Source organism: Lonchura striata, chromosome 5 (assembly GCF_050655825.1).
Source record: "Lonchura striata isolate lonStrDom1 chromosome 5, ASM5065582v1, whole genome shotgun sequence".
Lineage (NCBI taxonomy): Eukaryota > Metazoa > Chordata > Aves > Passeriformes > Estrildidae > Lonchura > Lonchura striata.
The window spans coordinates 70,295,970-70,312,560 of record NC_140707.1 but is presented as its reverse complement, the minus strand read 5'-3'; the positions used below and the strand labels follow the sequence as shown (position 1 = coordinate 70,312,560).

The window sequence follows — 16,591 nt, the reverse complement described above, 5'->3', positions numbered from 1 at the left end:
TTTTCCAGTAAGTGCTGAACTTCAGGTGAGAGTGGGATAAAAGGTTGTCTTTAGAATAGTCACCTGGAAATGATGGGATGCTGAACTGGATTTCTCTGGGTTTTGGGAGGAATAGGGGAGGCCTTCATAAGAGTTTCTTGCATTTTGAGAGTTTGCAGCATTTTTTTTTTTAGTTGGGGACATTTGTGTCTGACAGGGAAAGAGGCATCTGACTGAAAATGAAACTGCCTTAATACCATAATATTTGGAATAATATGAAACTGGCTTAGTACCATAACATTTGGAATAATATTTGAGGACAGTATATTTTCTTACAGATCTTAAACAGGTCAGTAGTATGCTGTGGAAATACAACTATATGATCCCAAATCCTGCAAAGAGTGGATGGTCCTGTTCCAGTCCACATCCAGTCTCTTGAATGAAGGCTTTCCAGGTTAACACTTTTCCCTGTACAAGCACAGGTGAATCTTCACTCCTCATTGCTTTTCATGACCATCCCTGGCTTCTTGCTGGATGTTGTTAGTTGGGATTCTTTTTGTGGAGCAGTGGCAGAGAACTGCCCCAGTCTCATATGAGAGGGGTGCTGGCAGCTGGCATTAGCACTGAGCTCACTGGTGTTACTGGGAACTCTGATCTTGGAATTCCCCATGACTTTGGCTCTGCAAGCATTTGGATTTCTCTGTTGGGTGCTTCAGAATTATTTCCATGGGCGTGAAGTTTAGAGAAATGAAGAAGGAGCTTCATGTACATTTGAACTACTTGAAGTATGGCGTTAGGAAGCAGGAATTGTTGACAGTAGCACTCCAGGATTCATCTGGAAATGACTGAATTTCTTTATTACAGCATGGATGGTAATTGAGACTTTTCCAAAGTATTGAGTCAGTGGGCAAGAGAATGTAACTGCTGAGCATTGGAAGTACTCCTTTTTAACCAGAGACGGTTGGGCTTTCTTAAGTGATTGCATGTGTAATGGTGACTCCAGAAAAGATTCCAAATGCCTTTTGAACTGCCGAAGACTTGAAAAACCTCACATTTAATACCTTTTTATGGTGGTGTGTCTTGGTATTTATTATGTCTGTCTTTCTTAGGATCAAAGTTTTCCTTTGGTAACCTGTGGTAGATAAAGGCAACCTATTTTCTCCCCTATGAAATTACTATTTCAAACTGACTGAGGAAGATCTCTCTTGACTTCCAAGTCCAGTTACCTGCCGAGTTGGCTTCTGCTTTGTGCTATCACAACAGCAGCTTGGCTAGTCACTGGCTGGGTTCCTGCAGCTCTAATCAAGTTTCCTGCTGCTGCTGGAGAAGAACAAAACACAGCCATACGAATAATTATTAGGTCGGGGAGAGAGCTGCAATTTGTGCTTTGAGTGACGAGAGAAAATGAAAGTATAGGATTCTTGTGATTAGTTATCTACTGTAGCTACTGCATCTGCTTTGACGCACTTTGAATTGGGAGTAAAAAGCCACAAATCCTTTTGGCACTGACAGCTTTTTGGTGCTCATTGTGAATGAGAGCTGTAGAGCTCAGCTGCTGTCGGGAGGATGCTGTGTCTGTCAGTGGCTTCTTTCTTTCCTGTTGGGCTTATTTATGGTCTAATCAGTTCATGGAGCACTAATTTGTTCTGAAGTGACTTAATCACATAGGTGTCTCAAGAGCCCTGGCTTGTGCAGAAGCAGCTTTTTCTTGGCTCATCAGACTGAGTCTGCTTGAATAATAGTTTCCTTGGTGTAATGTCCTTTTCTTCTATTAAATGAGCATCATTTTAATGTGCTAACTCCCTACCCCAGCGCCCTTGCAAATAGCAGGGAATGGTTAGGCAGAAGAAGATGGTTACACCAATTTCACTGGTAGGGCTGAATAAATAACAACCCTTACTCGGTTTGAAACCCTCCCTCCTGAGCTTTTGGGTCCTGTGGAGCAGAATGCATGTCAAAGGTTTTGGAAAATCATTTTATAGTGTTTTCTAACAAAACCCAGATGTTTAGTGAAGGAATAGGAATTAAAAATTGCTGAGGTCTACAGCAATTATTTTTTTATGACTTAACGTTGCTTTTTGTTTTCGTTCTCTCCCTTCAGAGGATAAAAAAAAAAATCGAAAAATGCTTTCCTTGTAAATTCTCTTTAAACTACATCTGCTCTAAATCAATATTTTAGAGCAGATTTTACTTGAATGTGGTGCCCTTTGAAAGCAGAGGAAGATGCAGTGATCAGCAGGGCTGGTGTCAAGAAACTGGGGAACATTTCATTTCCCCGTATGCTTCCCCTTGGCTTCCCGCGGGGAGCCAGGCTGTGGAAGCACTGCTGTGCAGGATCTGTCACTTTGCAGTTCCTTGACCATGTCAGAAATAACCTGGGGGGTTTGGGCTTGTGAGAATGCAGAACCAGAGAAAGGAGAAGCTGCATCTCAGCTGAGGTTTAAATGCTGTAGTGTAAGGTCAGACACTGCAAATCCCGCTGCCCATCACGGAATGTCCTGGATTTCTTTGTGCCACGGGAAAAGCGGCGCGTAGGATTTGTACTGGAGACAGCAGAGCCACTTGTTTCACTGGAAGATGAAAATTTCACAGCTTGAGCTTAATGTAGCATGACTTGTTTAAAACTGTCTTGTTCCAGTTTGACTGGTTCCTGCATGCTTCCCCACTGTTCCCCAGAATGTAGAGTGGAAATTTTGGACCACCTGCTGTAGTGGTGAAACTCTGTCCTGTTTCATATTTATTTTGTTTGGACTCTCAATTGCCTGGAATGGACCTGGTCTTAGAAGTGCATGTCTCCTGAGAGCTGGGCTGCTCTGAGCTTCCTAAAGGTCAGGAAAACTCCCCAGTCTGGTTTTGGATGCCTGAGCATCGTATTTCTACCTGTCTGGTGGTACTGCCTTTGGACTTGTTTGGGATAACTCACCCTGCAAGCTGGCAGTACTGAGGGAGATTCTCTTTAGAGTATTAATGTCTAGATGTGGAAAGACAGGTGACTGCTTAGGAAGGCAGGAGCTTCCCCTGAAATGGAAAAAATGTAGACTCCCTCCCTCCAAATTGTTATAAATTTGAAATTAAGGGGCTTTCAAGCAAAAACATGGGAGCAGGAATAACAATTCTTTATTAGGGAAGAAAATAAAATGATAAAATAAACAATGCAGTAAACCACAACAACACTGACAGAGTCAGAATACAACCTGACACCCTGCTGGACAGGGTGTAGGCATCAGTCCAATTGGGAATTATGGCTGCAGTCCTCCTGGAGTGTCAGGTGTGGTTCTGTTGGAGCAGTGATCCTGTAGAAAAGGGTTCAGTCTTCCTCTAAAGATGCAGTGAAAGAGGCAGCTGTTCCTCTGGGAAATCCAGTGCAGGAAAAGCTGTGCTGATGTTTCAGGAACTCAAGATTATATCCAGGTAGGAATGCTTGGCTCCTCCCTCTGGGTGGAGCATCTCACAATGGGATGTTACAGTTCTTATCAGTCATGCAGTGACATTCAATAGCCCCTTATCAGCAGGTGTCTCCCCTCAGAGAGGATTGATTGTGGAAGAGATAAGGAAAACTGCTCACTTAACAGATGACAAGTGCCATACAGATGGCAAATAGAATACATCTTCAATCTGGGACAGTTGAAGTGGTGGGGATCTGCTGTAGTGCTCTGGGGCTTGGGTGGGCTGTGCTGGAGCACAGCTGGGAACAGCCTGAGGATTGCAGGGCTTTGTATACAACTGTTGGAGCCTGGGACTGTCAGCATCTGTAATACAGGAATTCCTCTTCTCTGTATGGGTTGTTTCATGCTCCGAAGAAAATGCCATGACAAGGGAAACATGGCAGCTGATGATGGATATGCTTTTCTGATATCTCAAACAAAGTTGTCTTAAATGGATGGAACATGGATATGCTTTTCTGATATCTCAAACAAAGTTGTCTTAAATGGATGGAACATTGTGTTTTGGAAAAGTCCAAGTCCATACTCATTCCATACTCAGAGTAGGGAATTGCTCTCCTGGAACAGGGGAGTTGGAACTTCATCAAAGAGGAGATGAGACTTCTCTGCTCCAAGGCTTTGTTGAGAGGGGCAATTATTTTGAAAACACAAAAAGCAATTGAAGCATCATGGGCCAACAGCAACTTTCCAAAGAAACAAACAGCTGCTACTCCTGTTTTACAAATTAGAAAATGCTTGTCTTCCAGAGTGCTGAGAGATTTTGTTGATGTAAAGAACAAAATCTAAATATTTCTCTTTTGGGGAGTCTCTTATGACTCCATCTGTAAAATGAGTAATGTTATCTGTGTGCCAAGAGAAGAACTAAGTGGGGTGATTCTCTTGTGATATTCAGAGATTCCTCTTTCCACTCTGTAGGTCTCTTGTTTGAGACATGTTTATGCTTTTTTTTGGATGTAGATTTACTTTGTTTTGAGATCCTGCTGAATTGTTCCTATTCAACACCAAAGACCTCACAAATATTTTAGGAGAAAGAAGGGAGTACTTTATCCTGATAATCTCTTTTGAAGGGATGTATGCCCAGCAAAGTGCTTATGGTGATGCTTCATTGGCTGGATGCTTCAAACTCTTCAGCTCTGCATGCAGAAATTCTCTGGCAGTCAGAAAGCAATCCAGAATTCCTTAGCACTCTGGCTTTGCTTTACGAGATTATTTTTTTTTTTATCATCCCTGAGGTGTCCTTCCATGAAAACAAATGAGTCCAGCCACTGGACCTACATCAGAGCTTGTACTTAGGTGACCTCTGTGTCAGACTGAGGGTGTTCTGTACAGACTTGCCTTGAAATTCTGCATGTCTCTTGTCCACAGTGATTCTGCCAGTTCTTCAAGAAGTTCTGGACTCTGCAGATGCCTGCTGTGAGATAATGCTTGTGGTAATCTATACTTTGGGCTTCTAATTTCAGTAGCAGCAGATGCCTATCGCTTTGACTTGAAGTTCATTAAAGGCCCAGCACTCTCAACTTGCTCTGTTCACTCTTCCCCCAGCTCTGAGGGATCTCCCTTCCACTGAGTTCCCCACAGCCAGGGAATGATGGATGCTTTCCTCTCTGCTTTTGGGTACCAGGGAGAGATATCACTCCCTGGCCACCTGAAAGACTCTGGACTTGGTGCACTGAGCTGAGGGTTGCACATTTCCTGGGACTCACTCTGGGGACTGTGGCCTGAGAACAAGGGCAAGCTGTGAACAGTGATTTATCTGAAACTGGGCTCATCCTGAACTGTTGCACTCTCAGCCTGGGATGTTGACAACAACTACCACTTTTGTGGGCCTAGAGATTTTCCTGGGAACCTCTCCTGTTTTGTATGTTTAAGATACTGAGAGACACTTTTCCTCCTCTTTTGCCCTAACCCAGGATAAGAAAAGAGGAAGCAAGTACAGGTTTGATTTTTATGTATTTAGTTTTCTTTCATGAAGCTCATGTGGCCAAAGAAACTCTTGTTCCAGGGTCTGTAGTTGCACAAGTATTTCTTCTCGCAGACTTCACAACTGATCAAAGGGTTAGATGGCAAAGCACTCCCAGTTTACAGCTTGGGTAACTCTTGTGTCTAAAACAATCCTGTTCAGCATTGGTCAGGGGTGTTCTTGAGCAGGGGAATCTGAAAAGAATATGGAACTTCCCTGGTGAGATAAACCACATTTTATATTTGTACTACAGCTATGCAAATCTCTGGGTTTTATTGCGAACCTCAAATTCCAGAGAAGTTTAACAGGGGAGATGGCTTGTTTGTGGGACTAGGACATGCACATTTGCACCCTGGATGACCAGGGAATTTCTGAACCTGTAACAGCTTGCTTGTTCTCCAGCTATTTGGGAAATTCAGTGGAAGCTGTTCTTTGGGGAGTGAGTTAGAGCCTCTGAGGATCAGAGCTTCTGTTCCCCAGACAGTGCTGTGCTCTTCCTAACAGAACTGTGCTGTTGCTCTTTCATTCAGCTTTATTTCAGCTGCATGAGTCCAGAATTCCAGAAGAGGTAATTAGAGATCATATGGTTCAGAGAAGGTGAGGGAGAGGTGCTCTTTTGTGCTTGAGGTTTTTAGAGAGTTTGTGAGTATTACTAAAGCAGAACTACTTCTGTGCTGCATAAATGCAAATAAAATCATGTGAATGATCAAGGACCCCTTCAGTGGTTATGAACAGATTTCTGTACTTTGTACCTTTAAGGCAATGGACTTTAAATATACAAGCTTACTAGTTTTGAATTTTCTACAAAGGTTTAGAGGGAATGTTGAAGAGGATAGCGAGAGCAAATGCACAAAAGTTGGAAGGGCGCCTGAAAGAAATTTTGGGAAGGCTTTGTGGATTGCTTTTGACTTTTAGCCTTCCTATAACAGCATTTATCATTAAAAACTTTGGACAATAGGCTACAGTGTAAAACATGCAGAAATTTTTCCTCCTCCTTGTTATCTCTATGTTAGCATTTGGTTTTCCAGACTTCTGTCTTTTCTTCAGCCCACCAAAGAACCTTCCACTGCTGAAGGTCAGGAATGAGGCAGTGCCTTGGTGGTCCAGGTGGGAGGCAGGGAGGGACAAAGCTGACCTTGCTTCAGCATGGGAAGCTGCTCCCAGATTGTTCCCAAAGAAAAGCTGGCCTTGGAAAGCTGGACTGTGAAACTTGTAAAAGCACATGAAGTGTTCTCCCTAACTCATCCCTCTTCCTCCTCCTCAAAGCTTTCTCAAGTCTTTGTTTGGTGTTTTGTCACAAAAATTGACTCTGTTGCTACTTGGGTATAATAAATAAACTGCAGAAGTCAAAACAAAATGTTTGCAATTTTGTTGGAGAGACAGCCCATGCTGAATGTCTTAAAATATCCCTGTGTTATGATCTTGCCTGTTACTGGAAACACTCTAATTCTCATTTCCTTGGTTAAAAATACCTTGGTTATTTAATGTTGTCTCTTGGTATCTTTGCACTGTAGTAGCAAATACTTCTGGGGTTGAAAGTACCACTGTGCCATTATGTGATGCATATAAAAACAAGGCTCTTTCTAAGGAATCTTTATTTCATCTCCAGATGAAGATGCACTTGCTAAATTTAGAGGTAGGGCTCTGATTTTTCTCTGACTGCTGAGGAATTCTCTGTAGAAATCCTCTGATTAAAATTGAGCCATAATGCTAAATAAAAATATATGTGCACTCCAAATACAGCATGACAAGGGAGAACACCATCATCCAGTGTGGCACTGTGAATGCACCGAGGTTTTTCCAGGCTGAAGTAGTAATTGGTTTTTACTTGGTGGCAGTGAGTTACCTCATTTAGCCTTAAAAACACTAAACCACTTTGAAACAGGAGTGTGGAGGCACCTTCCTCAGTCAAAGGCTTTGATGGCTTCAAACACATCTGTGAAAAGGAGAAGATTTTGAAATTTAACAACTGATGCTTCTGCCTCAGGTTGGACTGGGGCTATGCAAAGGCTGAGAGGTGATAGTTGTCTCAACAAGTGGATGTTAGAATTTCCATGGAGCTGCAACCCATTCTGTTCAGTGTTTACCAGGTAATGTTTGGCTGCAGCATTAGTGGTGGAGCAATAATGTGAACTGGATGATTTCTGATACCCAAAGAGTCTTGCTCCCAGCTCAAGGAAACAGTCCTGCCTTGGTTTATTCTGAATAAGGCACTTTGCATTAGGTGAAAGCCCACAACAATGCTCCAAGTCCAGCAGTGGAGACCATCCTTCCCTGTGGCAGCCCAGTGGAGAAAGCAGTGTCAGGGTCATGGAGGCTGGGGCTGGAGCTGTGTTGGAACATTTTGGAGGATGCTGAAGGCTTGGCTGGGCAGGTTTGGGCTCTGCAGGCTCAGGGGTGGCTCAGCTGAGCAGCACGTGCCACTTTAGAGCGTGTGGATTTGGTCAAGCTCCAGTGAGTCAGCTGTGTCCAGAAGGCCATACCAATTTTGGTATCTTAGTTGCTGATACAAGCCTGGCTGAAGGTCACCCCAGAAGGAGCTGTAGCCAGTTTGTGTACATGGGATGTTTGACAGCTTGGGAGCCTCATGTAATCCATTGTCCTTCGGTCATTTTTCTGCCAAAACCTTGAGTGTCTGCAGAGTCATCTTCTGAACTCCTGCCAGGATTCGGGTACTCTTTGTTTTGAAGTCAAGGAAGTTGTCTTCAAGGAAATGTCATATCCAGAATCATTTGTTAATTGTGCATAAATGGTGCATAGGCTGTGTTTTAGCAGTACTTGCCCAGCTTTCACTTGCCTACTTGTGAAATGTGTTGTTAGCACCAGGAGAAATTAATAAATCACAGATATAATCTGTGTATCTAATCAGCCTGTCCAGTGTTCCAGGATTATCTGAGTCTTGTGTTTCTCAGGCTTGATTAACAGGAAGGAGAGAGCACTTAGGACACTTGTTACAGGTACATGATGTCTCTTCTTTATCACTTACATTTTTCCTGTTTTATATCAATGTGTATTCGAAGAATAGTGAAGATAAAAAGTAGATTTTCTTTAAAACAAATCCTCCTTATTCAAATATTATGTACTCCAGACTGTACTATCTCCAGACTGGTAAAAGCCTGCACATTTATTTGCCATGATGGTTTGCTGTTTATGCACTTCCTTTATTTTGTTCTTTTCTTTGTTTGTTTATGCATGGATCTAGATACCATGTTCCTCTTATTACTGAAATAGATGAGCAGTGTTAAAGAAGGCTTACAAACTATTGGGAGGGAGAATGTAATTTACAATTACAATTCTTTCTCATGAAACATTCACTACTTTTAAGTCTATTTATTTAGTGCCTGCTAACTACAGCCAGGATGATGATGATTGAATGCTTTTTCATGCAGGCTCATGGAGACTTGAAGTGGAATAAGATTCACCTTTGGAATTCACTGAGATAACTTTGTCAACAGCAAGAAATTGCATGCAAAGTCGAAAGGCCAAGAATGTGCTGAATGTTTTGGTATCATCAGTACTGTATTAATCCAATTTCTGATTGTGCCTTGCTGTACTAGTTCTCTATTAATAGTTTCTTATCCCAAGAGTATGTTTTGCTCCACACTGGGAGAAAACACCTTGCCTTGAAAATAGGGTTTGTGGTTCTATTAAAGTGCTTTTGGCAGAAACTAAGATTAATACCTGTCTGAGGCAGGTTGTGTCTCCCTGTCAAGTGGCAGATGGGTTGGTTGTCTGTGTAAACAGTGAGACTTGCTCTCTGATGTGGTGTTCTTGCTGCAAAATTGTTAGGCTGGCACTTAATTCCAACTTTACCAGGATTTTAAAGCATCAAAAATTACGGCTGAAGGGGTTGAATTGAACTCTTTGATAATTGACAGACATGATCTGGCTGTGATAGACTTGTGGAAGGGTGTACAGTATGAACTTTATATGAGAGGATGATGTTTTATGTGGAAATAAACTGATACAGAAGCTTGTGCTTTGTCGTCTTCCCCTTATGCATCACCTCCTGTGCATCTTATAAATGCAGACATAATACAGAGTGTAAAGAAGAAATGGATTTCATGAATTGGTTTGTAAGCCTGAGTTAAAGTCCTGCTGTTATTTTCCTTCCCATTTTCTTCCTTCCCTGCCACTGACCTGTCCTGTGCTGCTCCTCTGCCCCTTTGTCCCTGGGAAGTGAGGGACACCAGGAGTTTAGACGTTGGTTTTTGCTTTTTCTGGTTTGGTCTATCAGTGAGATGCCTTTGAGCTTTTTAGGAAAACATAGCTGAACATTTTCTTTTTGGAAAGGAAAATGCTAAAACTGTACTCATGGGGCTTTAAAAGAGAATTTTCCTTCTCATTTTGCATTTAAGATATAAAACATGTATACACTGTGCTTAGCACTCACTACTGGTGTAGAGCCTTGCTCATTCTGGAATGCACATAAAGTGAAAATAGGCTGGTGTGCTCAGGAGTTGTGAGATTTGTGTCCCAGTTTTCATTCGTAACAACACTTGGACTGTGTTGTTCTGTTACTCCATGTTGGTAATATTTTGATTTTTATTTCTTTCCTCTTGAGCTGGCAAAATGAGAACCTTGTTTTTGCCATAGTGAGTTCTTTGCTGGTCTCTGAACACAAATTGCAGCAGTGCACCAACAGAGTGGTGGGGATGTATTGATAGGATATTCCATATAATATTATGTTATATTCCCTATAACTTTAGATCCAGAAAAGATTTTCAATAATGTAAAAATATAAAGCTACAAATTCATCTCTTCATCATTTGTTTTGAATGCCTGTGTTCATGAAAGTAGTTCAGAGTCCTGATGGTTCTGGCTTAAATCTTAAAATCTTCACCGAGTCCTAGGATTGAATTTTCATGAATAAACAGATCTTAACTTTGGAAAGCAGGAAATGCTAGGGTATTGTTGCATTTCTGTTTGTTCACGTTTCTGTGAAGGGGAATCCTGGCCTGAGAGACATGATTCTGTAATTAGAATATTAGTTACACTAGATCACCTCTTTCAGCTTTACTGGAAATCAGTGCTTTTCACGCTTTGCTAAGTGAGATGCACAGAGACAGGCACTAAAAATTACACGTTACACTTCAAACTCTTCCTCTCTCTTGATATTTTCCTTGGTACTGAGGCCTTTGGCTGCTGAAGGGAAAAATCTAGGATACATGCTGTTCTTTCATAGCTCTCATTTCCTCAAAACTATTATTATTTTCCTTGGAAGCCAGTCTGAGCAGAAAGCGTCAGTCATGGTTCTGTATGTCTGGTGGCACAACACTGTGTCATCTCCTGGTGTCACAAATAAAGGAATTTTTCCAGGTCAGGACAGAATTTCAGCTCATTTCTCCCGGACTGTTTGCACTGGAGAAGCCTCATAGTAACAACTCAGCTTTTTTTTTCCTCCAGGAGGAATGTCTGCCTTTTGTTCTTACAACTCATTGTTCTTTTCTGAATGCCTTCCCCATAAGTGCCTTGTGGGTTTTTTTGTTTGTTTTTCACTCAGACTAAAAATCTTGAATTAATTTGTGAAGTGGTGTTTGAACTTTCTAACAGAAGTTAGTCAGGTTGGTGTTCAGTGAGACAAAGCTGCAATTATCTCTATTTTTGTACTCCCGAGGGGCTTCATTACAGCAGCTCCTCTCTCCCTGCTGCTGTGTCCTGGCAAGGTGAGGTTCAGGATTCAACAGACACAACAAATTATTATTTTCTCTGTCTGTGTAGTATTTCATCCCTGCTGATGGAACATTTAACTGGGGGTTTGTTTTTGGTTTTTTTTTTGGTTGATTTTTTTTTCTTGTTGTTGTTGTAGTAACAGGAGAATCTGTGTGAGTTCAGACAGAGCTTGTATTATTGAATACTTGTTTGGTAGTCTTGGTTTGAAAAGCCAGGTGTCAGCTAAGGAAGGTGGGAGCCTCCCCTGAAATGGACAGTGTAAACTCCCTCCCTCTGAATTGTTATAATTTTGAAATTAAGGGGCTCTCAGGTAAAGATATGGGAGTAGGAATAACAATTCTTAATTAGGGAAGAAAAATTTTTAAAAAAATTAAATAAAAAGTGCAGTAATACAAAGCAACACTGGCAGAGTCAGAGCAGCCCTGACAGGCTGTGGGTCAGGGAGTGGCTCAGCCCCATCCCAGGGGGGCTCAGCCCTCCTGCAGTGCCAGCTGTGCTTCTGCTGGAGCAGGATCTGCACAAGGGGGGAGTTTTCCTTGGAGCTCCAGGGCTGGGGGAGATGGGCCTGGGCTCCTCTGGGAATGCAGGGGGAAGGAAGCTGCTCCTCTGGGAATGCAGGGGGAAGGAAGCTGCTCCTCTGGGAATGCAGGGGGAAGGAAGCTGCTCCTCTGGGAATGCAGGGGGAAGAAAGCTGCTCCTCTGGGAATGCAGGGGAAGGAAGCTGCTCCTCTGGGAATGCAGGGGGAAGGAAGCTGCTCCTCTGGGAATGCAGGGGGGAGAAAGCTGCTCCTCTGGGAATGCAGGGGGGAGAAAGCTGCTCCTCTGGGAATGCAGGGGGGAGAAAGCTGCTCCTCTGGGAATGCAGGGGGCAAAGGCTGCTGTGCTGTTCCCAGGTCAGATTGGATCCAGGTAGGAATGTTTGGCTCCTCCCCTGGGCAGAGCATCTCCCCATGGATGATGGAATTTTCTCAGCCATGCAGGGACACTCACTGGCCATGAATTGATAATTAATAATTAATGGCCCATGAATAGAAGAGGTCTCCTGGAGGGAGAATTGGTTGTGGAAGAAATAAAGAAAACTGCCCAAAGAGCAGAGGATAACTGCCCCACAGACAGGAATAGAATACACCCCCAGTTCCAACCCAAGACAGTAATGATGTGGCAAAAGTATCAACAGTTCTGCTGCATCAGCTCCTCCACTGCTGTCAGCTAAAGACAGGGACACTTCAGCCCCAAAATGGCTTTAAACTGCTCTATTTTAATATTGCTTAATGCAATTTGACAGGCACATAGTGCTCTCTTAAAGCCTCTAACAACACTTTCATGATGGACTAGTGTGGGTTTAAGCAGGCTTTCCTGAAGTTTTAGATTTGCTGATCCAACCCTGAGGGCAAGTACTAGATGCTTCAGACCCTCCAGACTGTTAGTTACACTTCATAGTAACATTTCCTTCTTCAGGTAGTGCTTTGTCTTTTCATAACACTTAAACCTCCTTTAATTTGACAATTTTAGCTATCAAAGCTGAAGCTTGAGTGGCAGCATGAAACTGTAATAAGGATACATTTGGTCACAGACACAAAAACTGCCTTACATTTATACTTTCCACTGCAGAAAATTGTTGCACACCTGTTGTCTCAAGACCCTTTTAATAATTTTTTAATAAATCTCTTTTTTTTTTTTGCTTATATATTTTAGTAGGACATAGTTCTTTTTTTATAGTGATATCTTTGCCAGCATTTAAGTATTCAGTGCAAGTCAGGGGAACTGAATAGTTTATTCATGCATTTATAACTCCTTGTTAAGGGAATGTCTATAATATTTTGAACAGAATGTACTCAAGTAACTACCTGCAATTCACAGAGCTCTCTGCCTGGAAAGTGAGCTTTAGCTATTGTTCAATATTTATTTTTAGAAATTGTGGTAATCTGGAGAGGTCTATTCAAAATATTTTACTTAAAAGAGAGTATGTCAATATTTGGCAGGATGCAAATCCTGACTTTCTCAGATTCTCTCAGCAAGGAGAGGGGGAAAAATGTACCAAAACCATTGAGAATTAAATGCTCTGGTGTTTTGCATTATTTTGTTGCATTTCAGTGGAAGATGGATTTTAAGAGTGAAGACCCCAACCTTCTGCGTGGGGAATTTGTCTCTGAGATTGAAGACAAGGTAGAGTATCCACGTGAACAGTCTGTGGTAAGAAGTAAATAGGAAAAACTTACTTAGCAGCCTCTAGTCCCAAAAATTCCTTGCCTGTGTAATAATGTGAGGAATCTGACATTTCTGTGCCTTGCTGAATGTAAATGAGATATATAATAAATATATTTATTATATATCTGTTGGTATCTATTAATAATTATTGATATAATAAAAGACACTTTGAGAAAGTGTATGAGGACACAGTAAAGAGGAATTCTAAACTATTTATCCTCATGTTCACAAGGGAGGGATCAGTTCCTCATCTGTTTGGGTTAGATGGGGATCTATTTTCTGTAATGAGGGAACAGGAGAGAGCCTGGCTGTGCTTTTCCCAAAGCTTGCACAGCACCTCCTGCTGCCTTTTCATCCCTCTGCACACATTTTCTCCCTGCATTTGGGGAAAACAGCAGAACAGCAGGTGTCTGTTCACTCTAGGGTTATAAGGTGAGTCCTGGTTTATTGAGGACATCCTAGAAATACAATTTTCTAAATGAGTGTGTTCCCAAGGATCCTAAGTGGCTAAAGAGAGAGGGAGAGAGCACCTGCTGGCTTGGTAATTGATTGCTGGGGTGAGAGCAGTGGGGAATTCCTGAAGAGTTTTAATGGTCCTCTAAGAGCTGGAAAGGGATAATGAGGGCCCAGATCCCTGTGCAGGATGGGAACGTGGCACCACTGCACACTGGTATGAAAAGTAAAAATGAGAAATTGAAAAGGAGCTTCAGGTGATATTATCTTCACTGTTATCAGCTGGCTATTAATTAATTTAAGTCCTGGTAAATTATTTGTGAAATTGAAATTCCTGAGCTGGTTATTAATGGGATTTTGTAGTAGTAAGCAATTTTCCAGCCTGAAATGTATCACATGAAAGAACCTTTGAAAAACCAAATAACCAACCCCATAAATTTAATTTGATAAGACTGGTAGCAGTTCATGTGTAAGAAGAGTAAGTAAAATTAAGCTGCATGGAGTTGCTTGCCCATTTAAAAATGGTCTTTTTTTAAAAAAAACCACATTAGTTGTAATTAACTATAACCAAAATACTAGCAAAGTGAAATACTTGGAGGATTTCAGTAGGGCATATAGGTATTGCAACAGAGACTTGCCTTGGGAACAAGAGTTGTCTCCAATTGGTAAAAATGTAATTCTGCAAAATTGGATTTCTGGACTGGGATGAGCAGGGAGTTGTGGAATTGAACAGTCTGTGTTGACGAGGCTGCCTTATCCAGTACAGATCTGCTGTCAAGTGTTCAGAAGGATTCTGAAATGCTGGAGAGGATTCAAACGGGAGTAGCAAAACTGATTTGAAGGAGGGAATGGAAAGACGCTGCCTGGTATAGCAGCAAATGAAAACTGGCAGCTGAAATGAGCTGTTGCACAAGTTACTCACCACAACTGCCCGAGAAACCTGGCACAAAGTGCCTCACCAATTTGATTCTGAACTCCAGCAACTGCCTAGGAATTTCCACATGCTGCTGTCTGAAAACTGATTTCTTTGAAGAAATCTGGTTTGTTTTTAATTTAGTGTATTTTACACTTCATTGATGAAATCAAATTAGCATGAAGCAGATTGACATGTTTTAGCCAAATGTGATGCACTTAAACCAATGTGGGGACAAAAGGATGACTTTGGAAAAGAGCTGGTATGGGGAAAATTTAACCTGATTAGGTAATCCTGTTTAAAAATCTAAATTATAATTTCTTTGTGCTCTTTTGGAGAAAATATTAAGTGTGCAAAAGTGTTTGGTTATTCTGAAGCAGGTGTTCACTCTTGTCTCCAGGATCTGGGTGGAGGGTGGAGTGAGTTGTATCCCAGTAGCTGCAGGGTTTTGAAAATGATGGAAAATGTTCCCATGTGTTGTAGTAGGCACTGTGTGGAGTGTGTGGAATGGGAGGGTAATGGCTGTTGTAAAAATGAATTAGGACTGTTTGTGAGTAAGTGCTAAAATGGAACCTTTTTTTTTTTTTTTTAGGTGTAAAAAATGATGATGCTTGTAGTGAAAGTCTGTGTACATAATGTAGGGGAAAAAACAAACCTGGGAAGCATTAGGGAGGGAAGATTAAAGGAAGAGCCCATCTTTAGAGCCCATATGGGATTTGTAGCTCCAGCTCTGTCTGCAGAGACATCAGGGAAGGGGGTGAGAGCCCTGAGCCTTGATGGATGCAGGGAAACCCTCGCAGCTCTTGGGGCCTTTTGTTCCTGCTGCTTCATTAGGCAAAGCAGATGTGAGATTTAAGGGATTATTTGCTACTCCTACAGAGGCTCAGCAACAAAATCCAATACCAAAAGACCTCAAACTCGAGGTTCTATTTCGTCTGGGGAATTGTAAATTTGGAATGATACTGTGTGAAGTCTAAAATGTAGTTTATAATCAACCACAAATTTTGGTTTATGGCTTCTGTGCCATCATTTAAAATCCTGTTATCCGCACTGCCTGACCTGACTTAACAGTCAGAGGGCAAATCTTCTGAGTGGAAATAATGTTACATTAGTTGCCAGGTACAGAAACAAAAAGGTCAAAATGAGATACTGTGATAAAAGCTGCTCTGAATTGCCTATTACATGTAATAGCTGTATTAATAATAATAGTAGAGGTTGAGAGAGCAGGATGGGTTAATGTAGCTGAATAAAACACCTTTTAGGTGTGAAATATTTTCTACATATTCCATTGCTTGTTAGAGAATAGATGTCATTATCCCAGAGATTTAATAAAACATTGGAAGGTCAATGAAAAAATGAATGTTTTGATAGGACAAGATACTCAGGGACAGGGGTAGTTGGAAGTCATGCTGCAAGTGGGGAGTGCATTCAGCTATTGAGACACTCCAACCTTTCCCTCAATGTTTATGGAACCCAAGAGAGGTTCTGCTGCAGTTTTCTGAAAGGAATTCTTTAAGTAAAGCCAACCTTTGGTGTACAATTTGTACGTAAAAAGAATTTTTGTGTTGGCACTGCACACTGTGGTCTGCATTTCTTCAGCATTGCTGTGCTATTAAGTTCTTGTTTTTAAGGATCAGTGAATCTGTACCAGCTTGCTGGGTGGTTGTTAGAAAAATGGGTAAGTTTTTTCAGTTATAATTACATTAAATGTGAATTTAAATATACTCTTCACTTATATTGACTTTGATTTTGGATTTCAATTTATTATATTTGCTCAAAAAGTATGTAAGATCTTAATTATTTTTTTTTAAATCTGGCATTTGATCTGGATTGCTATTTTCATCTGTTGTCTTTAATTAGGCTTCCTGCTGGGTTTTGTAGCTTTACAGTTCATACCTTGTGAAAGAATCAATTGATTTCAGTGCAGATTCCCACGGTTACTATTCTTAAATTGCTTTCTTA

The 16,591-nt window shown here is 41.4% G+C and overlaps 1 protein-coding gene across 3 annotated transcripts in view; it reads left to right on the top strand.

The window, feature by feature from the left end:
- PELI2 (pellino E3 ubiquitin protein ligase family member 2) overlaps nucleotides 1–16,591 on the top strand; it is a 71,602-nt gene that overhangs the window by 27,535 nt on the left and 27,476 nt on the right. For 2 of the 3 annotated variants that reach the window (XM_085580983.1, XM_085580984.1), the window contains exon 3: nucleotides 13,150–13,221. The exons of the other annotated variant lie outside the window; for it this stretch is intronic. In XM_085580983.1, coding sequence (XP_085437109.1) covers nucleotides 13,150–13,221 — 72 coding nt within the window. The remainder of the gene's footprint in view (nucleotides 1–13,149; nucleotides 13,222–16,591) is intronic. 3 annotated transcript variants of the gene reach the window in all.